The sequence below is a fragment of the Natrix helvetica genome, assembly GCF_964273705.1.
Source record: "Natrix helvetica genome assembly, chromosome: 4".
In the NCBI taxonomy this organism is placed as follows: domain Eukaryota; kingdom Metazoa; phylum Chordata; class Lepidosauria; order Squamata; family Natricidae; genus Natrix; species Natrix helvetica.
In genome coordinates this window covers 31,859,270-31,883,722 of record NC_138550.1, presented here as the reverse complement: position 1 = coordinate 31,883,722, position 24,453 = coordinate 31,859,270, and the positions used below count along the sequence as shown (strand labels likewise).

Below are 24,453 nucleotides of genomic sequence, written 5' to 3'. Positions count from 1 at the left end.
CTTACTACAGAAGATATCTGGTCTGTATTGATTTTCTCAGGGAGAGAATTTAAGTTTAAGTTTACAAGAGCAGATATTATAGAACAACTTGAAATACTACATAGTTAGAAAGCACCAAGCCCTGTTGGCATCCACTCAACAGATCTTGAAGAATTTAGATATGAAATTGCTGATCTTTAACAAAAAATTATCTAACCCACAAATCATGCTCAGTGTTGGAGACTTGAAAGGTAGCCAATGCAACAACAATAACTTTACAATAATACAATTGCAGAGTTGGAAGGGACCTTGGAGGTCTTCTAGTCCAACCCCCTGCCTAAGCAGGAAACCCTATACCGTTTCAGACAAATGGCTATCCAACATCTTCTTAAAGACTTCCAGTGTTGGGGCATTCACAACTTCTGAAGGCAAGCTGTTCCCTTGATTAATTGTTCTCACTGCCAGCTTGGTGTCATCTGCAAATTTGATGAGTTCCCCATTTATTCACTCATCCAATCATTGATGAAGATGTTGAAGAGTACTAGGCCTAAAACAGAATTCAGGGGGAGATTTTAAGAAATTATATGCCAGCTTTGCCATCTAGATTTGAACTAACCATGTAGAAAAATAAGCCTTGCTGAAGGAAAATTGGTATGGATTCTGGAAAGATAAATATTGCTTCATAATGTATTAGGTTTTTTTTTTCAAAGTTCAACGGCTACCTCAATAGATTGACCTATTTGCACGACATGCTTGAATTAAAAAAAAAACAATTGGCAGATTTCTTCATTAAAGAATTTTAAATATATTGCAGCTATGGGATAATAGCACCAAAATTTTTAGTGGATTGGTAACTAGTTAAAAAAGAGACATTTTAAAAAATAGGAATAAAAAGTTCCATTTCCTTAGTGAAAAGAAACAAGTAGAGCTTCTGACGAATCTGTATTGAGCCACGAATATCTGTAGGAGGAACAAGAGGCAAATGACAAAATGTATGTCGTAACATTTTATACAAGTATGTAAGCAGTTTTATGATGTGATGCATTTTGTCAACTTCATGCTAACCTGGTTGGGACCAGTTCTTTTTAAATTTTTAATCAATGACATCAGCCAGAGATATGCAGCTGTTTGTACTGAAATGGAAAAGGTGTTTTGGAGGGGGTTAAAGCAGATACACACACACACACACACACACACACACACACACAATATATATATATATATCAGTGGTGGGTTCCTGCTGGATCGCACCGGATCGCGCGCGCTCCCTTTCAGCGCTCCACCTGGCTCGCGCGCTCCCTTTCAGCGCTCCACCTGGCTCGCGCGCTCCCTTTCAGCGCTCCACCTGGCTCGCGTGCTCCCTTTCAGCGCTACACCTGGCTCGCGCGCTCCCTTCCGGCGCTAAAACCGGAAGTACAGTCTTGCCCCGCCCCTGGCGAAGCAACGACGCCTGCCTGCGCTCCACCAGCTCGGCTGGGAACGGAGATGTTTCCTCAGCGGAGCGGAGCGCCTGAAAAGTCTTTTCAGGCGCTCCGCTCCGCTGAGGAAACATCTCCGTTCCCAGCCGAGCTGGTAGAGCGCAGGCAGGCGTCGTTGCTTCGCCAGGGCCGGGCAAAACTGTACTTCCGGTTTTAGCGCCGGAAGGGAGCGCGCGAGCCAGGTGTAGCGCTGAAAGGGAGCGCGCGAGCCAGGTGTAGCGCTGAAAGGGAGCGCGCGAGCCAGGTGGAGCGCTGAAAGGGAGCGCGCGCGATCCGGTGCGATCCAGCAGGAACCCACCACTGATATATATATATATATATATATATATATATATATATATATATATATATATATATATATATATATATATATATATATATATATATATATATATATATATATATATATATATATATATATATATATATATATATATATATATATGTTGTATTTGTACTGATAAATAAATAAAGGGAGACTAGTATAGATCTATTTCGAGCTAATTAGCTCTCATCAGCTAGCCATACCCTTACTGGGATTCGAACCTGGGCTATATTATATCTTAGGCAGAAGTATATATATATATAATGATTGGATTAAATATAGTTGATTATTAATTCTCACATTGTTAACTGCTGTTTCCTTTCATTGTGTTCCAAATCATTGTATTCAATTTCATTGTATTTCAAATTGGCAGTGCATTTGGAAGGACACTGCAAGACCACACACAAGTTGTCATCAGCAATACAATTCTCCTACATTTTATTTAAACTGTATATTAGTTTTTTTTATCTCTTTCTTTCCTATTCAGGTTGATCCATGAAGTTGAATTTCTATTATTAAGTGCTCTGCGATAGCTTATGGGAACTCCGGTTGGTATTTTTTGGTCCATATTCCTCTGCGTAGGATGACAATGATACCAGAGGGGGAAAGGCTAATTGTTGCTATTGCGTGTTTGCTTTTGACATCTGCTAACTGCATTACAAATTTGGGTGAGTGATTGTTTCCCCTAATTTTTTTTAATCTATGTAGCTGATGCATTTTCAGGGCCTTGATTTTATTTGCAATTTTTAAAGAACTATGCTTTGATATTGATGAGTTTCTACTGCTGCATATTCCTTAGTCATAATTCTTATCAACTTCCAGTAAACTGATTATTCTGCCTACGTATGATTAATTTGTTTACATTCAGTAATCACCGAATGAGCTCCTGGGTGGGCAACCAACCCCATTTATCTAATTCAAAAGTACTATTAATCTGATTGTCCAGTGTGGATGACAAAATAACAAGAAATTATTGTCAGTTGTAACTGTTGTGGGGCATATGAATAACATTGTTTAAAAATAAGATACTGGACCAAGGTTTTTGGTATAATACATATTTACTTTTATAACCCCTGTTACTCCAAGTTTGCTTAAATTGACATGGAAGCAAATGGGATTATTGTGGAGCAACATGTTCTCCACCTCCCAAAGATTTAGAGTGGACTCACATGCAAAGTTGATTGCTTAAGGAGAGGCGAGACACAAAACAATGGAGCAGGAGATATCTGAACAGGCCAGCATTTACTTGCAGAGACATTCAGCATTAGAGTCTTATTTAGATTAGGATCATATATATCTGAAAGTTTAGTATTTCAGTAGATACCTTCACATTTTCTTGTAATTTCTTGTACAGGAGAAGTCAAATAGTGAAGTAATTAAAGTGGAAGTAGCTGATCTACTTTATGAGGACTTTACCTGTCTTCCTTTGCAGGTGATTCTCTTCATGTCTCTGTCCAACCTGATTCTATTGTCCAGAAGCATGGTGGCTTGGTGACTCTGGGATGTGTGGTTGAGCCTTTGGGAATAAACGTTACTTGGAGACTGAATGGAAGGGAGCTGCTTCAATCAGATGATGTTCTAGGAATCCATATTGATCAAAGATTGCTCAACATTGCTGCCTTAAACAATCACACAGTGGGTCGATACCAGTGCATAGCCCGCATGTCTGAAGGTGTTGTTGCCAGTGTTCCTGCCACGGTAACCTTAGCCAGTAAGTATTTGTTTGAATTTGTTTTTTCAAAATATATTACTGTGCCTCAACAAAGGAACATACCGGTAGTTACATTGCTCAAAGTTAAACAAAACAGGCATCTTTTGTACATAGATGAAGTATTTAAATTCTGTCCTTCAGTTTGATTGATGTCCATATCAGAACATGGCCTTTGTCAAAGATGCCTATTAGATTGGCCAGAGGATATGTGTGTAAACAGCAATATAACAATGATAATCTTAATCAGTAGGAGGACAGATTCAAGTAGAATATTAGGGGTGGGGGGGGAGACTTCCTAACATGGGCAGCTCCTGTACTGAGTATGGTATTGGATTTGATAGTCTAAATTAGCGGCCCACAACCTTTTGAGCACCAAGGACTGATTCTGTGGGGAGAGGTTTTTCCGCAGACTGAAGGGGATGGGGTTTCTCATGCTGCCTGCATCCCATGGATGGGACTTTTTTGCATGGCCCAGTTTCTGGTTTGCCATGGCACCATGCCTGTGACCATGGACCCCAACGAGAGGTTGGGGACCTCTGATCTAAATGGCTTCTTCCAATTTTAAGATTTAAGATTTTAAGATCACTTAACTGTGAAGAAGAAGGTATCATAGAATTTAGCTCACATCAACACTTCCAAATTATGATGTGCCTCCTATTTAGTAAATTATGCACAATCAAATCGGGTTATGGACATTGTTCAAGAGTCAAGAATTCTGAGGAACAGACCTGCAGGGTAAATGCTACTACCTGCATTCACGAGTTGACAAACTCTTCATGTAGTCTGTTTCAGTAATAAGAGGAACTCTTTAGGGAAACAGGGAGGAAAATGGGAGTACAGAAAGAAAATTTGTTTTAAAAAGTTTGAAGGAGATATGTTTGTAAAATGGGGCCTGGTTTTGTTGCAATGCCAAAAAAATATTGGCTTGCTATCAAAATATTAATCAGAAATGAAATGTTTAGGCTGGGCTGGGATAAAAAGGGAGAAGCACAATAAGAGCGAAAGAGCAACTCTAAAGCTCTGTGGGAGAGGCCCATTATTGGACTGAAGCCTTTTGGGGGATTTGGACTGAGCTCTGCAGCTAGATTAAGTTTCGAAGGACATGGTTTCCATTTAAGAGAAATGTAGAAACTGCTGCTTGCTTGTCTCTTAATGCACGTTTTGCTTATGGGCCTCCCTAATTGCCATTTTTAAAAAAAAATATGGAAAAATAGTAATTAATTAGTCTACCTGCCTATGGCTTTTTTCCACTTCTGTTTGTGGAAGTTCCTCTGAGATACTTTTGAGAATAGTTCTGTGCAAAGGTGGTTCTTCTAAAAAAAAAAAAAGTCATATTTATCCCAAATATTGAAAAGTATTTCATTCATGAATCTGGAGTAGACATGCTGCAATTAACCCATTCGAAAAGCATCACTTGAGCATTAAACTTTGCCAGATCTGGCACAAAGACAGTTAAGCATTCATGGCACTCATTCATTCTAATTAAATTGTGTGCACCTCTCCCTGCCTGTCTTTTGAATGTGCTCCTTTAGGTCTAAAATAAAAGGCAGAATTATTAACAATTTCTTAAAGTTTACATTATTTAGAAACCTTAAAACCGTGATGGCGAACCTATGGAACGCATGCTACAGGTGGCACACAGAGCGCTCCCTGCCAGCATGTCAGCCGTTGCCCTAGCCCAGCTCCACTGCGTATGAGCACGCCTCCCGCCGGCCAGCTGACCTTCAAGTCTCTGCTGTGCATGCACAGCGGGGGATCGCATTGCATTTTGCCCCATTTTGGGTCTGGAAGGCCTCCTGCACCAACCTGAAAGCCAAAACGGGGCATGGGAGCGCCACACAAGCCCCCCCCCCCCCTCAGTGTCTCATTTTGGGCCTGGAAGGCCTCCTGCATCAACCTGGAAACCAAAATGGGGTACGTGAGTGCCATGCGAGCCCCCCGTACCATGCTTGAGGTCTGGAAATCCTCCTGCACCAACCTGGAAGCCAAAAATGTGTGGGGTGGGGCACATGTGTGGGGGGAAGGGTGCATTCACGGCGGCACTCGCATTACATTTTGGGGTTCACATGCACACGTGCATGCTTTGGCCACTCAGCACCAAAAGGTTCACCATCACTGCCTTAAAAGAATCAGCCTCCTTAGGTTAATTCTTTCAGAACTTCTAAAGGGTAACATTACCACCAAAGTGTAAACATTCAGGGTAACCATTACGTTATGTAAGATTTTGCCTCTTAGCCACTAGACTTTGGGATTCCAGCTCCCAGGGGTACAGTCATACATGTGATAAGGAGGCAATGTACTTGTTCCCTTTTCCTTCGAAACAACAGCAAATCCTGTATACTTTTCTGGCAAGAAAGATGGTTCAGATAACTGAGCCAGAGAAGGAGAGGGGTGATAATGAGGAAAGCTGTAGATGGTGCTGTTGGCATTTTTGAAATGAAAAGAAATTCTTCCTTTCTCTCTCTATACACTTAAATTATGGGCTTGCAGCCACTCAATGCCCAGCACAATGGCACCATCTAAAGAAACTGTAATACAGAGCAGCAAGAATTTTGTATGATCATTTATTGTCAGTTTCAGAAGTGTTGCGTGTTTCAAAATAAGACCAGCTTGGGGCACTTGCCTGAAAATAGTTTCCACAAGCATTGGTTTTTCTAATTACTATGTAGGCAGTTTAAAACAATTGCACTGTGTCTTGTCTATGAAATTGGCTTATGCATCCAAATCTACAAGAGCTGAGAAAACCAGAAATTGAATGAGGAATAACAAGCATAATGAAATGCACCTGCCTGATGTCAGTTAATTGTCTGAGCACACTCCTGCTGAGGTCTTCGTAGGAGCTGTGAAGTTTCTCAAAGACAAGGCTTTGAAGTTATTTGGGCACTTGTTTATTATGTAGCCTGCAGCTCCACAGCTATGACAATTTGTAGCTGACTCAGAGGTCTGAACTTTAGTGGGGCAAGTCAGCTAGGTGTCCTGTGGCTCCACAGTAGAAAATGAAGTTAGTTCTCTTCTCTGATATTGACAAGAATCTTAAAAGTAAAGGTTCCCCTTGCACATATGTGCCAGTCGTTCCCGACTCTAGGGGGCGGTGCTCAACACGAAACATTGTTACCTTCCCACCAAAAGGGGCCCCTATTTTTCTACTTGCATTTTTACATGCTTTTGAACTGCTAGGTTGGCAGAAGCTGGGATAAGAACCGGGAGCTTACTCCGTTACGTGGCACTAAGGATTCGAACCACTAAACAGCCAACCTTCTGATCAACAAGATCAGTGTCTTAGCCACTGAGCCACCGTGTCCCTTTTGTACAAGAATCTTATTCTGGTCCTATTTGCTTGGATTCTCTGATGTAGTCATCTAAGGAGGCCTTGTGGATGGCACGAGTGGCCTTAACATTTTCAATTGTCCAGTGATCGATATAGAACATTGGAAAAGTTCTTCCAAATTTTCTAGTATGAAATCTCTAGAAATCTAGTATTTCATTAATTTATCTCTCAGTTCATCAGCAAAGGCTCAAAACTGATCAGACAAAGCAAGATCTTTCCACCCCACATCTCTGGCATACAATTGAAAATCTAGTATGTACTGACAAATTTCTTTGGCTCCTTGTTTCAAATTTCAAATTTCTCAGTTTGCCATTGCTCTCCTAATCATATCCCAAAATATGGTTTTAAATATTGGCATGAAGTTATAATATTAATCCAATAACTAACTGATCACTGAGCAGCACATTTGCCTGCCCTTTCTCTCATGAAACTCAGAACAAGTCATCCCGGAGCAATCTTTAAAAAAACCAGCTAGCTGGTTTGCTACAGATAATTCATACTGAGAAATTGATTCTGAGTTTATATTCTATCAAAGATTATAAATCCTCCTATTCCCCACCAGTTAGTTAGAACTGAAGAAACTTCTTGGATAAAGAAGCAAAACATTTTCAAAGGAAAAAGCAAGGAAGTCCAGTTGCCTTTTGAAAAAAGCACCTTTGGGACAACCATGACTTGGAAGATTGAGAATCTCCAGACAGAAAGCTGCTAGAATTTCCCTTTATCTCCTCTTAAACCACACTGAATTAAGATTTCTTTTTAATCTCTTTCTCACATTTAGTTTTTTCCTAAGGGTGAGATTTTGTTTCCTATCTCTTTTTGATGGTAATAGCTTTTGCGTTCCTTCACTACCCTGTGTCCCTGAAAATAAGCCCTCCCCGGATAATAAGCCCAATTGGGCTTTTGAGTGCATGCACTAAAATAAACCATCCTCCCAAAATAAGCCCTCCCCAAAAATATTGCAACACAGCAGTAGCCATGAGGTGACCATGCTTGCCGCCTCCTGCACCTCAAAAATAATAAGAACTCCCCCAAAATAAGCCCAAGTGCTTATTTTGGGGGGTCAAAAGAAAATAAGACCTGTCTTATTTTCAGGGAAACACGGTATATCTAGATTATTTTCTTTCTATTATATCCCTTCTCATTGCCTACTATTTAGGACTGTGGCTAGTTAAACTCCAAGCAGGACCCAGTTGCACAGAGATGTAGAGTTGCTTTCAGTGTGGCATAGAGTGTAATCCATGGAAGTATTCACAGTTAAGTCTCAATATTTTTCAGTCTTTGGCCAAAATGAAATGAAAGAAGGCTTTCAAACTGTATAGACTACAGCTGTAAATTTATTTGAGTCCTTCAATTATTTTTGGAGATCTTTCTCCAGGGGGCCTTGCTTAAGTCCCTCAAGCAAGGTCACCATGCTACTAATTTACTGTCATAATCTTCATTTTTATTCCAAATTTTTAAAATAAGTTAGAGTTTGGAATTTTAAGTGCCTGCTTTATACTGAAATGGTGACTTTATATGAGGGGAAATAGGTGGTTAAGAAGTTTGATATAAAACTCCCTATTTACCACCCTGTAGAGACTTTTTGTGTGTGTGTGTGTGTGTGTGTTTGTGTGTGTGTGTGAGAGAGTGAGAGTGAGAGAGAGAGAGAGAGAGAGAGAGAGAGAGAGAGAGAATAATACTTGGATTTCTATTAAACTATTCTTTGATAGCTTAATTTAATAGTTTATATTATACTATTCACATTCTATGAATAGTTTCAAATTGGTCAAGTTCTCTTTGATATATTCAAAATATGATAAAGATTTGTTGAAATAAAATATATATGCTGTTTCTTCAGTAATATCCCTTTTTCCCAAGATGAATTTTATTGTATTTGACAAACTAGCATAAGACTAGTTGGAACTTTGTAGTTCTAGCTATATAGAATTTTGGATAACTAATATAAATTCCATTTTAAATACTTGAAATTCAAAAGCTATTGCATCTCAACATTTCCTGAAATTAATACCAGTTCAGGCAAGACATGTATGGGAAAGCTTCAATGAATTCAATAAATATACAATTGACATATTTATCAATGCCCTTAAAACAGGCCAGTTCTAGTGTAAGAAGAGTTGATTCTGAAGATAATATACCATTTTGATTCATACCAAGGGAACATTTCACTGCATTGATATGGTTTGAAAACATTGGCAGCTGTCTTTAATGCTATGCTAAAATATTACAGTTATAATTACCTATCATCTCTTGTTATATTCTGTGCAGTTATAATAGGATACTGCAGTTCTACATTCTGATGCTCGGATTTGAAAGAATCCCCTCAAAACAATATTTAACTCATTTTATGTTCTTTCACAAAATGCCAGTGGGCAATGACCCCTACTCAAGATATCTTTGGGGACCTATGTGTATTTGCAGCTGTCTTTTCAATGACAACAAAATGCCTCATTCTTCATTTTGCTTCTGCCAGGGCTTCTAATCTAATCAGTCCCTTGATGCAGGTTTTGGCTCCATATTGAAAAGCCATTTTCATCCCTAAAATTGTTCTAACTATAATTATAATGACAGATGAAAATTAAAACAAAGGTATGTTATTCTGATTAAGTAGATGCTCTGATAAATCAAGAATTTCCAGTGTAGAATGAAAAGATACATATATGCAGGATGAAGAAATATGTATGAAATAATTGTGGTTATATAATTTTTAAAAAACTTGGTGTTTAAGTGTGAATACAAGAAAAATTATGTACTCTGATAAAATTCAGCTTTGATACCCACAAATGTCTTCTAATTGCAAAAATGTAAATTTTCTTTTGCAAAGAAAGTTTCCAAATTGTATTGCAAAACTCTGGAACTGTTCTCTTTTCTCATGGATTCAAATACTTAAAAAGAAAACAAATTGTTTGTTTGTTTTCCTAAAAATTTTTTGCCAGTAATTCTGAAGCCTTCATAATAGTTGTAGGGTTCAACTATCGCTGTGATGAATTTGGACGAGGTTGGACATTTAAAAAAAAAAAATCCAGCTCACATGTTGTTGATCAGAGAAATGTGTGCTGTGAGCAGCCAAGCTCTATCTTTACTATTTTACTCTCCACTCTTATCCTTCTTTAAAACTTTATGGCATGAAAAATGGGAAATGAGAGAATAATTCCAGCACTCTTCTCTTCCCAAACACCATTTTCACATTAGGAAGAATGGAAACTTTTGCCGAGAAGAATTAACTTTAATCTATCTGCAGTATCCCATGGAAACAGCTCTCCCTCCTAAAATTGACTTTAAAGGATTAATTACTTTAACTGAAGTTTACCTGTAACATCTTCTTTTTGTTTTGCATTTATTAATTATTTTCAGTTGTACAATGCCAAGGCATTCTTAAAGTATTAAGCATGTTTGCTGCAAATCATTTTTTATGTCTTTGTTAAGCCTTTTCCCCTCCCTCTTTCCATGAATCCAGGCACTAGCACTGAAACAGTCTCCTGACAGCTAATACGTTTTGTATTTTGGAAGGCTTTTTGCTATACTGCCAAGGGAGCTGTTTTTTATTTTAAAATGTTTTTGAAGCAATCTTGCTTTAATTAGCCTGTTTGAGAAATTTCATGTCACTTTTCCATGAGCGTGGGTGGGAGAACCTTGGAGCCAGATCTGTCTTTGACTGTTGGATATAAATCCCAGAGAATGAAAACAATTTTTTCCACTCTCCCATTCTGCCAATAGAGACTTGCAGTCTCTTCTGGTTTCTGCTGTCCAAACTCCCTAAATACTTGCCTTGAGCTAGTCCAACTTGCGATAGTAACACCTTATTATTTTTCCAAGGCATATGAAGGGGAGTCCAACTCAAGTGTTATAAAATTTCCAAGCAAATGGGCCAGGTTCTGCAGCTATAAAAACACGGAGAAACTACTGATTTTAAAACTGTTTAATGTTTGGAAGGAATTCTTTGTTTTCCGAATACTTAATGGAAATAAGAAGTTGTGATTTAGAAACGGTAACTTAAATAAAATTGAGTTTTGTTTTCACAGTGATAAAGTAAGGAAACCACTGATACAGTGTTTCTTTTCAGTGTAACTAATATTAAAATATAAAGTGCTTTGAAGCTTGTAATCCTATGATTTCAGTTTGGAACATGGAGGAACTGTCGTTTTGCACGAAGTTCTGTTTATAGCATGTTTCTCAAACTTTTTTTGAACTTACATTCTCCTGTTCTAAATATATAACTAGCATATGGCAACTTTCAACCAAAGAATTATCATTTAATCTTCAGATTAATGTTCAGTATGCATAAACCGTGCAGCTGCAGGCAAAGTTCTGGGAAGTCATATAGAACCTAAAAATTCCAAACAGACTTCAGAAGGCCAGTAATAGAAATATTTGGCCCTCACATAGGAATAGTGTTTCTTTTTGAGCTCTTGGTTTTATTAATATTCAGTTAAATGTTGTTACCAGACAAAACCAGTGTGAGTTAGTATGATGTTTAAAATCCTGCTGACCTGCTGCATTGGAGCATACAGTCACTACAGTCATGATTTATAATAAAGGTTTATCTTTCCATAGTCATCACTTGAGCTTTATCAAAAATCATATATTGTCAATTAAATATCTTTGTATCAGAGGTGGGTTCCTGCCAGTTCTAACCTCTTCTATAGAAGAGGTTCCACAAATCTACAGTGCCGTTTAAAACTCCCTCCCCCCGCCTATCCGCATATCATCAAGATGAAGAGTGAGAGGAGGAATTCTGGGAGTTGAAGTCCACAAGTCTTAAAGCTGTCAAGTTTGAACACCCCTGGGGTTGTTTTTTTTAAAAGGGTTAGGGGTGCAAGGGTCTTGTAACTTGAAAGCTTTAAGACTTGTGTGCTTCAAATGCCAGAGTTTCTGAGCCAACATTTTGGTTGCTAAGCAAGAGCATTGTTAAGTGAGTTTCACCACATTTTACAAGTTGGTCACGCCCACCAGTCACATGACTGCCAAGCCACTCCCACTTGGTCACGTGGCTGCCAAGCCACTCCCACCCGGTCACATGGCTGGCAAGCCACTCCCATAAAGCAGGCCACACCTACAGAAGAGGTTGTAAAAATTTTGAAACCCACGACTGCTTTGTATACATTATTATTATACTTCATTTTGATTATCACTATTGTTTATCCATTTTAAACAAGGTATTCTAAATATCTATCCATTTATATTATGATGATTCATTATATCATCTTCAATATATCCAATAATAAAAAAAATATATCCTATTCTAAGTCTATTATTTTAGCATTGATAACATTCTCTAATAATTTTCAATTCCATATTTTTTTCCATTATTAGTATCATCAATCTAATATACATGTATACAAATTGTTATAATTATTAAACATCCATTAAGCATAGCTATTATTACATCCTTTTTATATGAGGCATATTAAATTTGAAGTAAATTTATATTATGGTGTTTCATTACATCATCCTGAAATCATCCAATGATATTACATCTTTATATTCTATTCTATATGGAATTATTTACCTTTTATAAAAAGTCTTTTCAACATCACCTCCATCAGCCTCACTTACAGTTTGTATAAAATTTCATATTATCAATATAGTATATATAAATGCTTTATTAACATTATTGATCATTTATTTGATATAGCTATAATTACTTTGTCTTATACATAGCACTCAAAGTTTAACTACGTTTAACTAAATTTTATTGTGACATTTCACTTCATCCTCCTGTATCTTTCCAGAAATAGTGCAGTCCAATATCTCTTGCCATTTGTAGAATCTGTATTCTAAGTGTTTTCTTGATAAGTCTTATGTGGACTTCTCTTGACAACTTGTTGTTCATTGCATATCTTATAAGAATTCAAAACCCTTCATCTGTTCCTTTCATCAGCTTGACTTTTGTTATCACTGGTGCTTCTACCGAAATTACTCTCATTTTTTCTGCCAAATTTTCTCCTCTTTCTTCATTTATATTTTGACATCTGAGATAGAGTTCCAGTTCCTCAATCTCTCCTTTCCGTATTTTGCACTTCTCATTTCCCTCCACTCTCAATTTGCTGTTAGTGTAAACAATTTTTTATCACTTTCATATAGCATACAGTCACTGCAGCCATGATTTATAATAAAGGTTTATCTTTATCTTCAAGCATTTCGAGTGCCAGATTTTATGAAACATCTTACTCTTAAGTGAAAAACTATTTCAACATTTGAAGCTTTAGCTCAAAATGCTTTAAAATATATCAAATATCCTATGCTGCACACACACAAAAATCATTGCACCAAATTATATGCTTGAAGCATTTCAGAATATTTGCATATTCTATTTTATAATCCTTTGGAGAAGAATGTGTTCTACTAAAGTTTTATAAATAAAAAAAAATGCACCAGTGAAAGTCATTAATGCATAATAACTACTTAATGTATATCACAGCATTTTGCTGTATCCAAAAATATGTATCTGTTTTATTGGAAAAATATGCATAGACAATGATTTTGGAATCCCTGGATTAAATTAAGTATATTTTTGGAAATGTTTATTCAATAATTATAGTTACAATGTTTTGAATATATATATATTCATTTCTTCTACTTTTAGAACTCCTTGTTTCTTCTAAAAAATTTACTGTAATTTTAATAGATCTCAAAGACTTTAAATATGATGGTCAGCATGTAATAGAAGTTGATGAGGGAAATACAGCTGTGATAGCATGTGACCTTCCTGAAAGCCATCCAAAAGCCCAGGTCCGCTACAGTGTGAAACAAGAATGGTTGGAGGCCTCTAGAGGTGAGCTGTGATTTGATGGTGGAAAGAGAAGCAACTGAATTAATCATGATTATTTTATCCTACTTCAGCCAAGACAACCTGTAAATAAGTGGATTTCAGTTTTCAAAATTCTAAGCAGTGACATGCTGGCTCTGGAAGTCAATGCATTTGAAGGCATCCAAATTAGGGAAGATAGTTCTGTTCATCTATTCAATTTCAACATTCCCCCATGTTTTCTTATTTTCTGTGCAGTTGTTCTGAGCTTTAACAAGATGCTCTAGGTATTTTACACAAGACTTCATGGCTACACACACATTTCTGTCTATTATCCAGTAGCAATTTCCTAACTTTATTATTATGTTTATCACATTAACATGTTGTTAAACATAACCTGTAAAAAGTGACTGTCAGAAAGCTAGGAATGTGTGGATCATACCATACTTATGTCTGATGTCAAGGGACGGTATAAGGAATCTTAGAGATGTTAGATAGTGATTATTGAGTAATTTTTAAGGCAAGCTTTGTTCCATTCCACCAATCCACAATAGATATATCAGGTAACAGGAGGGAATATTTTAGTTGGAAATAAGTGTATATGAAAATATTGAAGTTGGGAATTTGACAGATGTTCCAATTGCTTCTTGGCTAAACTGCAACTACATACCCGTAGGCAGATGCAAGTGCTGGTAGAAAGAGCAATATAATTCCAATTAAAATATATTTAGATACCCTGTTTTTCAAAAAAGGTCACAAAGTGTCTTAAATTTGCAACTGGTTGACATGTACATTAGATAAACCTTCCGAAACTTCATATATTATGGAGTTCAAGGCTTTAGAAAGTTTCTATGCATTTTTCCCATTTTCTTTTCCTTTTAGTTGACTTTGAACCAAAAGTTATACATTGCCACAATAGTATGAGAACTGCTCCACTATGGTCCATTTCAAAATAAGCATATTTTTAATATGAGATAGGCTGTTTTGTTCTAGTTCTAAGCCATATTTCTCCATTTATTGTTGTCCGAGATTTTCAAGTAATTCAAACAACTTAATTTTTGCTGCAAATTACAAAATATTTCATTTTATATCCATATGATAGAACGTATGAAGTAGATATGCTTCTTTTTTTTAGAAAATAGTTTTGAATGATTTCTTTATCTTAATAGACAACTACTTGATCATGCCATCTGGGAATCTTCAGATAGTCAATGCCAGCCAGGATGATGAAGGAACTTACAAATGTGCAGCCTACAATCCTGTCACCCAAGAAGTAAAAACATCTGTGTCTAGTGAAAGACTCCGTGTGAGACGTAAGGCATTATTTCTGAATATTTGGGTTTCTTGGTTCAAAACCGTCGAACGATGGCATCCCTACTCTGTAAAGGTTCCAGTAGCATTCAGTATAGTCTGTCTTCCTTTGTTCACCTTCTTTTTTGATCTCATATTCACGTATGTTTTGTGTGTGTGTGTGCAAGTCTATTACATTTAGCATGACTGTTTCTAAAGATTGCACTTCATTTTTGTAAGTATTTCTGTGAGTTACAGCCATTTCTCTCCCTTCTTGTTGCTCTTTGTAGTATCACATCATGTCTTATATTTTACTGTGCATTCCTGGATTGTCAAAATACCACTCGCCTGCCCTTAGGAAAAAGAAATTATAAAGATGCTGTTGCGATTTTAGACTAGTTATTCCCAGAAAAAGTAACTAACCAAAACTTGTCGCTTCTAAATCTTTTGGCTGCAGAGGTAAAACTAGATAAAGAGATAAAGAGAATCCAGTTAAACAAATGAGTCAAAACATACTTGTTCACTTTGAGGAAAATGAGCCCAAACTATATCTTTGTCTGTCGCAAAAAGTATGTAAACCTCTAACAGATTCCGGGCACATCCGCAGGGCAGATGTGTCACGCCCTGGCCACACCCTGTTTTAGTGAAGGAGGAAAAAGTCCCGATATGTCATGTGATGCCACCCTGACAACATGAGTGTGACACCCCTACTCTAGGACGGTCAGCTCATTTGAAGGTAAAATTAGAGTCAGATGTTTCAAACAATAATCAGGTGCGAATGTGGGAGGTCCTGCCTCATTTACAGAATTCTGAATATTCTCTATCAAGATCTGATCTTCACAACACAGGTTGTGTGGTGTTACTTCAGCAAAGGAGATTTCTGAGAACATATGATAAACAGTTGTTGATGCTCGCTATGCTGGAAAAGGTTATAAAATTATTTGAACTCCAACAGTCCATTGTTAGGCATATTGTGTACAAATGGAGGCATTTCAGTACAATTGTTACCCTCTCAGAAGTTCACCAACCACACCACACCACACAACACCAAGGGCAAGGCATTTGGTTTCATCTAGGCAAGGTGCTAGGTTTCAAACCACCAGGGTAATGTCTAAAGAGCTAAAGATCTTACTTGTGTTCATGTGTTTAGTCTTCCTCGTTAGGAGAACACTGAATAAGAATGGTATGCCTGGCAGGGCTGCAAGGAGAAAACTGTTACTCTCCAAAAATAACATAGTTGTCTGTCTGTACTGTAGTTTGCAAAAGACTATGTGGAAAATCCAGAACACTAAACCAAATAGTGGATGGATGAGACAAAATATAATGTTTTGGTCTTGAATCAAAAGTATTGTTTTGCAAAAGGCAAATACAGTACTACACTCCATCTGTGAATCATGGTGGCAGCAGTATCATATTTGAGCCTGCTTTGCTGCCTCTGAACCAGGATGTATTGCCATCAATGACAGAAGTATGAATTCTGAATTGTACCTGTCAATTCTAAAGGAAAATGTCAGGTTAGAGGTTCCTGAACTAAAACTCAAGTTGTATAGGCAAAGAATTGTTAAAGCAGAAGAAAGTTAATATTGAGATGGTCAAGTGGAAGGCCTGACCTTAATTCCATAGAAATGTAGAAGGACCCAGAGCAGAACATTCATGTGAGGAAGTCCATTAATATCCTTGAATCAAAACAGTGAAGTGGAATGGATTAAAATTCCTCCAAACCGATGTGCAGGATTGATCAACAGTTATCAGAAATGTTTAGTTGCTGTTATTGCTGCTTAGTAGAAAATATCAATTATTTGAAAGCAAAGGTTCACCTAGGTCTACCACACATAAAGGTGTAACTTTGGATAATTTTTCTCAATTAATCAATGAACAAGTATAATATTTTGACTGCTTTGTTTAATTGAATTCTCTATTTAGAATTTATGTAGAGGTCAGGTTTTAAATCATATTTATGCAGAAATATTGGACATTCAAAAGTTCACAAACTTTTAAGGTAGTACATATTTTTTTAAAAAAAATCACAGAAATGTTGGCAAAAGCCATCAGCATCTACTCTGGCTGGATGTGAACCTAGTGACCTTTGAAAGTAGTAGATGATTTACCACTTAACTCCCTATTTCACCCTTTTGATAGTAATTTGTTTCTTGTTTTCTATTAAGTATAATCCACTGAAAACAAAGAATGAATGGTTAGAAAGATGTGTGCCATAAGGGTTAGAATGCTAAGTATATATAAAATTTATTTACAGTCACAGACCAAAACACAAGTACTACAAAGAGACATAAGAGAATTGATCATAGCATCATAGCAATCAGTCACCAGAAGGTTAACTAAGGAAAGTTACAGTGTTCTCCTCTAATGGTTACAGCTCTTAAGAAAAATTTGGAAACCTGAGAGGTGATGTATGAGGAGCCATCTCCAAGGCAATATACAAACAAATTACAGCCATTAGGTCTAGAAGGGACGATTTCAAGAAGAGACAGAGAATGCTACGTGTGCTGATCACTAGATTGTAAATTAGATCCACATACATACTAGTAACAATAAATCTGGCTGACTATTGAGAAACATTACCTGCTCTTCCTTACTTGTTTTTGTGAGGTAAAATAGAATGAAATTTGTAAACATTTCAAGTATCAAAAAAGGAAAATTAAAGTAATATGTGATAGACCAGGGATGTCAAACCTGTGGCCCGTGGGCCAGACGCATTATGAATTGGCCATGCCCACGCTTACTCTCCGTTTACGGAAGGGGGAAAAAGTTGTGATACATCATGTGATGACAATGTGATGCCGCGAGTTTGACACCCCTGTGCTAGATTGATATCTTAATTTTCTAAAGTGTCCATGAAATATTATGCGGCACCTTTCTGCAGCACAAGTTACAAAACTGGTGATGTTACAAATGATTCTTTTTGGTAACTTGGGTAATAAAAAAAGGCCAAGTTTTAGATCTTTAGTGATAAAGTTTTAAAGACAAAGATGCTGAAACTTTATAATTTTGTTTAGTATGTTTTTAAGAGACAACCATTTATTTTGGCCAGTCCTGTTTTATAATTACTTTGCTTTATCTGATTTTGCATTAGGCTCAACAGCTGAGGCTGCTCGCATAATTTATCCCACAGAGGCCCAGACCATCATAATCACCAAGGGACAAAGCCTCATTCTTGAATGTGTGGCTAGTGGGATTCCAACTCCACGTATTACTTGGACTAAAGATGGCTCCAGCATCTCTGGCTATAATAAAACTAGATTCCTTCTCAGCAATCTTCTGATAGATACAATCAGTGAGGAAGATTCAGGGACTTACAGCTGTATGGCTGACAATGGAGTCAGGAAAGCTGCATCAAGTGTCATTCTCTACAATGTTCAAGTATTTGGTGCGGAAAGTTGGAACTTCTTTTCTATGTTTGTTCTATTAATGGTTGTATGGATTATATATTTATATATTTCAGACAAAAGCTCTTTATTTATAATGCATTAATTTGGATTCGTGTACGGAACAGAGCAGTCGACATAACACCCTCTCCAAAATCTGAAATTCTGGCCTTGAATATGCAGAATTCGACTTCACTATAATTTTCAGAGCAGTTTTAATTTCTCAGTTTATTGGCTGGAGGGGATTGAAGTGGGAAGGAAGTGTTTCTCTGGTACCTCTCATTCATTCCCTTGATTTCATAATATAAAGTCATTCCTGTCTCTTGAGAGGCACTAACTTGTAAAATGCACAAATACTGTTCATTGTACACAGTATATAGCAGCGATGGCAAACCTTTTTTGGCTGGCGTGCCACAAGTGGGGGGAGCGCGGGGGGGTCGTGTGCGGGCGTGCCGCACCCATAATGCAACGCGCGGTCCCCGTGCGCATGTGCGCACAATGCGCACCCCCCCAATTTTACAGAGGCTTTATAGGAGCCTGGGGAGGGTGAAAAGAGCCTCCCCCCCCTGAGGCCCTCCGGAGGCTTCAGGGACCGTCCGGAGACTTCCCTGACGCCTTCGGAGCGCTTAAAACCACCCTCCGAGCAACCTGGAAGTCACTTCCGGTTTGCTCGGAGGGTGGTTTTAAGCATTCCAAAGGCTTCAGGGAAGCCTCCGGATGATCCCTGAAGCCTCCGGGGGGGGCGGGGGGGCTCTTTTCGCCCTCCCCAGGCTCATATAAAGCCTCTGGAGCCTGGGAAAGGCGAAAAATAGCTTTTTAAAAGGTGAACCCAGCTGGCCAGCGTGCGCATGCGCGCTGGCCAGCTGATAGGGCAGCGCCTCGCGTGCCCTGACAAATGGCTCCGCATGCCACTTGTGGCACGCATGCCATAGGTTCGCCATCACTGGTATATAGGCTAATCACGTAAGTATAGGCTTAACTGTGGGGGCTATTGTTGGAAATCACTTTTTATTACTGAATAATCTAGTACAGTTTAAGCAATCATGATAGACAAATAGTGCCATAATTCTATAAGTAAAAGTAAAACTTTTTCTCTTTGTGTACAACTTTGCCAGCACGATATTTCACAAAGTTCTCTATTTCAGAGATAGCCATTCTTTCATCATTCTCCAAATGACCGGCATTATAATTGTATCTCCTTTTCAGAACCTCCAGAGGTTAGTATGGAGCTAGCCCAGGAAATCATCACTTGGGGACAAAGTGCAAAGTTTACCTGCAGAGTTCGAGGGAATCCGCAGCCTTCCGTGGTGTGGTTGCGCAATGCAGTTCCCCTCTTTTCCAGCCATCGAATGCAACTTTCTCGTAAGGCTCTTCGTCTTTCTAGCGTAGGGCCTGAGGATGAAGGAATATACCAGTGCATGGCAGAAAATGAAGTTGGGAGTGCTCAAGCTATGATACAGTTGAGAGTTTCCCAACCAGGTAAGTCTCTAGTGAAGTTAAGGTAACAGAATAATCATCTTTGAAATCCGTCTCTCCTTGTAAGACTAAGGGGAGACGTAATAGTTTTCCAATACTTGCCATAGGGAGGACGGTGTGGTTTAGGAAAGGACAAAAGACAGTGGGTAGAAGTTTTCCAGAGAGCGTTCCAAACTCAAACTAGAAAGACTGTGAGAGCTGTTAGAGAGTAAAACAGCCTGTATCTTGGAGATGTGGGTGCTCCAGCACTGAGATTTTTCAAACAAACATTTGACCTTTTGTGAAACCTGTGAAACCTCCACTGTCCTTTCCAGTCTTTTGATTCTTTGTTTTTTCAGTGTTAAGCTCCTTGCTGTTTCCATTCCTGATTTTGATTAATACCAAATTAAGGGGAAATATTCTAATGCTTGCTGAAGATACATGTGACATTAAAGTTTTGTTCTTGATTATTGAGACCGATGAGGTGTCCATTGTAAAATATTGGCTGGATTTGCCAAAATGTATGTTTTCCAAGTGTTAGACATGGCCATTGTCTTCCCTCTTATGTTCCAGAAATGAGTCAGATATTACTTCAGGGACCTGTTGGGGATTCAGCACAATCTGCCACCTTATCTACTAGGTTTACCAATAGTGAAAAAATGCCAAAAAGAAAAACTGTTCTTTTGAAATCAAAACCTACAGCATCAGCAGCATCTGTCCAGTGTACTTCAAAAGAATTGGTTTCTCCAGCTGAGGCCCCAGTCATACTTAGTTCTCCTCGAACTACCAAAACTGATGGATATGAATTGTTGTGGCGGCCACGGCATGATAACAAAACACCTATCCTCTACTATATTGTAAAGTATCGCAAGGTTAGCATATTCCAATTAATTTTTTATATGACATCTGTATTAACAGCAATATCAATTTACAGTTTCCATGGAAAGCTCCATATATCTTTTTTTTTTTCCTACTTATGTAGCATCAGCCTTTTCTTCCTTTTATAATTGACAGAAGTCTTGTCCTGTGCACTGGTGTTAAAGGTTGTGGACAGGAGGGGTTCACTATTGAGTATTAACATAAAGAAACACCATGTAGATAATTTAAAGGTAAAGATAAAGGTTCCCCTCGCACATATGTGCTAGTCGTTCACGACTCTAGGGGGCGGTGCTCATCTCTGTTTCAAAGCCGAAGAGCCAGCACTGTCTGTTCATGTGGCCGGCATGACTAAACGCCAAAGGCGCACGGAGCGCTGTTACCTTCCCACCAAAGGAGGTTCCTATGTTTCTACTTGCATTTTTATATGCTTTCGAACCGCTCGGTTGGCAGAAGCTGGGACAAGTAACAGGAGCTCACGTGGTGCTAGGGATTTGAACCGCCAAACTGCGAACCTTCTGATTGACAAACTCAGTGCCTTAGCCACTGAGCCACCACGTCCCATTTACAGTAATGTAAATGAAGATGAAAATCAGCAGAGAAGAAATCTGAAGTGTTGGAAAGAGGCTCTCTTGCCTGATGATTTCCTAGGTAGTATCTCCTCTCTTCTTTCCTCAAGGTTATTCATGATTTCCACTACAAATATGTCCCAAACAGCCAAACAACACAATGAATTGGAACTCAATTCATGAGGAAATTGGTTAAAAGAGCAAAGCTAACAGCCCCTTTCCCCAGTCTCCTGCCCTTGGGAAATGCTCACCCCAGTACTAGGATAATGTTTGTATTTAGGGAGGAAGGGGTTACTGTCATAGTCAGCAGACACACAATGAGAAATACACATAGAAAGGAATGCGCTAGTGCTGGCTGTTTGCCTAGTGCGCTCTTGCTTAGGAAGCAAAAAAAAAAAAAAGCCTTCAGTGTGAAATTGATTAGGATCTTGTCATTGTTAGGCAACAGATGCAAGTCAGCTGGCAGGTTCTAATCAACTAATTAAGGTCCCAGAGCTGAGCTTGTTAATTTTCCTTGTGCACATTTTAGGGATGTGCTATCCGGAGAACAAAAATACCTCAGGAGTACATGACTTATTTAGGCAATCTGCACTGCGGGGAGAGAAAAAAAATAGGTCAGGATAATAAGTGCTAACTGACTGTACTGGCAAATGTGACTGAGAGAGAGACATTGTAAAGGTCATAAATAGAGGCACTGGTCACAAAGTTACTTTTTCATCACTGTTGTATCTGTGAATGGTCACTGTCCAAGGGAGTCGCTAAATGAAGACTATCTGTACTAAAATGTATGTAAAAGTTCATTTTTTAACCATGGCCTTATGCCTTGAATACAAATAACATTGACGACCAATATTGCTATCAACAATACTAATGTACATTGTGATAACATTTTAATAATAATGGTGCTAATATTAACTACCATTAGTTTCTGCTTCTCCTGATCTATTTCTCTCCTGATATTTTATTTTTTATGAATGTGGACTTGAAAATATTGAGATTTGTCCAGATTGTTATGCTTCAGATATCAGTTTAAGCTTTCTTAATATTTACTTGGGGTTCCCCAAGTTTGTGCCCTCCAGATATGTAAAGCCCATAATTGCTTGATAATCAAATATTGAAAAAAGGTGCTATATATTCTGTTGTGCATCTTTAGAGCTGCTTGTTTGTGAGATATGTTGCTGTGCAGTTGAATTTAACAAATAAATAAACAATCCATTTTAGGCATACTCTTTTTATAGCCCTTTACCTGCCATAAAGCTTGTCATATCTACTGATTATTGTGCTCATCTTTTTCTTTAAACAGGTCATGAATTTTTCAGATAACTGGATAATCCGAGATGTCCCTTCCAGCCAGTATCATTTGAGCCTAACAAAATTGGATCCAGGAAGTTTATATGAAGTGGAGATGGCTGCTTATAATTGTGCTGGAGAGGGCCAGACAGCCATGGTGACCTTCAGAACTGGTAAAGAATAACTGTATTTTAGAATGCAGTTGTTATAAAGTGATTGATTTGTCCTGATATGAAGGAGATCTTTTCCAGGCTGGTGTTCTCTTGATGTGATGGACTCAGCAATCATGTTGGTTGAGACTCCGTATTGGAAAAAGCTATGTAAAATTGCCTTTAGTATTAAGTTATCTATGCTTCCTTTCTATAAATACTTGCTTTTCTAGCTATCAGTTTTGATAGGTATTTAATGATGTGTTTTAGAGTATGCATGTTATGACACCAAATTCTGGGTGGCTACAATCCCTAATATGATCTTGCTTCTTCTGATGTCATGTCCGTTTCATATGCAAAGTCTTAGTCTAGAAAGAAATTCATCCATGCAGTCATATTCTTAGGAAAACTTAAAATGGAAAAGTTAACTGTGAAAACATTTTCTCGCAAAGAAAGGATCCAGATTGCCATATTCATGTTAATTAAAGCGATGTAATTCCTTGGAATGCAAATTCCCACAGAGTGGTGAAGTTTATGTAACATCAGTAGCTACTTAATATAATTCTCCTTGGTCAATTATTTTTGTCTTGCTTAGGACGACGACCAAAACCAGATATTGTTGCCAGTAAAGAACAACAGTTCCCAAAGGATGATCCAGGCATTGGCGCTCGAAGTAGCAACCAGTCAGATAATAATCGCCTGTCCCGTGAGTCATCTCAGAATTGTAGTAACAATATTTTGGGGATCTAGAAGCCAGTTTATTTGAAAAAAAGAACTGGAAAAGACCAGACAGCAATATTGAAGAAAAGTCAGAAACAAGACTATACAAATAACAAAAGAGAGAGTATTTATTCTCTCACTTGTCTCCAGCCCTTATTAGGTCATATCTGTCTCCAGAGACAGTGGTTTTTTTGGCATGAAGTATTTCACATATTATTAGGGAACAACATTTTTATATTTAAAAAAAATGTTTTTAAACTAAAAGGATATTGGAAAATAAAATAAACAATTGGGATTTCTAGCTGTTCTGTGATATACCAGATCTGTTTACATGGGCTGGTTGAGCATTTGATGAATCTAGGGCAGATATTGGTTATAAGTGGAAACTAAAAACAATTCTTATTCATGTCTTACACATTCCTGACCCTAACCATCTCTTGTTACTAATATACTATAATTCTTCCAAAGGAAGAGAACTCTACATTTAAGACAATATTGCCCCCAAAAGATATGCATGCATACATACATACATACATACATACATACATACATACATACATACATACATACTGTTATGTCAAAGCACCTGATATGTCCAAATATGGAAGGGAGCATACTGCTTCCCTTTTGCCTTCCAGCTCCACCCTAGGCGCCTTCCAGGCAGAAAACCATTTTGAAAGGCATACTTGGGCATACCACATGCTTTGACATAACACTTAATCATTTCCTTGGCTCAGCTGATAAGGGAGGAGAGCTTGTGGCTTAGAGGTTAATATAACTGCCTAATATGTAAAAACAGCCCAGTGCAGACATCCTATGCAGTGTCCGGTTTCCCCTCTTGTCAATCAAAGTTTGTAAATTCCAGCTAAAACCAAACCTTGTGATTCTCTTACTGTTCCCCAAATAAAGATCTGTGTTTGTATCTCTGCAAGAAGGCAAATTTGTTTACCTAAATCCTTGATAGGCATCATGCTTTAAAGGAGAGCAAAGTCAAAAAGAGAGATTTATTAATAACTATTGATTAAAGATAATCAGTTGCATCTCATGTATACAGTTATTAGATTCTCCTATGTATGCCAACCATTCTCTTACCTCTCAGAGAAACATATTCCCTTCCCTCTTTCCAACACAAACTTCAAAAACAAACACTATTAC

General features: G+C 37.9%; 1 protein-coding gene across 1 annotated transcript in view; it reads left to right on the top strand.

Moving 5' to 3' along the window:
• Window positions 1–24,453, top strand: part of BOC (BOC cell adhesion associated, oncogene regulated) — a 77,501-nt gene that overhangs the window by 38,986 nt on the left and 14,062 nt on the right. The window contains exons 2-10 of the mRNA XM_081952709.1: window positions 2,270–2,450; window positions 3,215–3,493; window positions 13,447–13,593; window positions 14,736–14,879; window positions 17,948–18,241; window positions 19,446–19,718; window positions 20,268–20,566; window positions 22,443–22,602; window positions 23,174–23,284. Coding sequence (XP_081808835.1) covers window positions 2,366–2,450; window positions 3,215–3,493; window positions 13,447–13,593; window positions 14,736–14,879; window positions 17,948–18,241; window positions 19,446–19,718; window positions 20,268–20,566; window positions 22,443–22,602; window positions 23,174–23,284 — 1,792 coding nt within the window. The 5' untranslated portion in view covers window positions 2,270–2,365. The remainder of the gene's footprint in view (window positions 1–2,269; window positions 2,451–3,214; window positions 3,494–13,446; window positions 13,594–14,735; window positions 14,880–17,947; window positions 18,242–19,445; window positions 19,719–20,267; window positions 20,567–22,442; window positions 22,603–23,173; window positions 23,285–24,453) is intronic.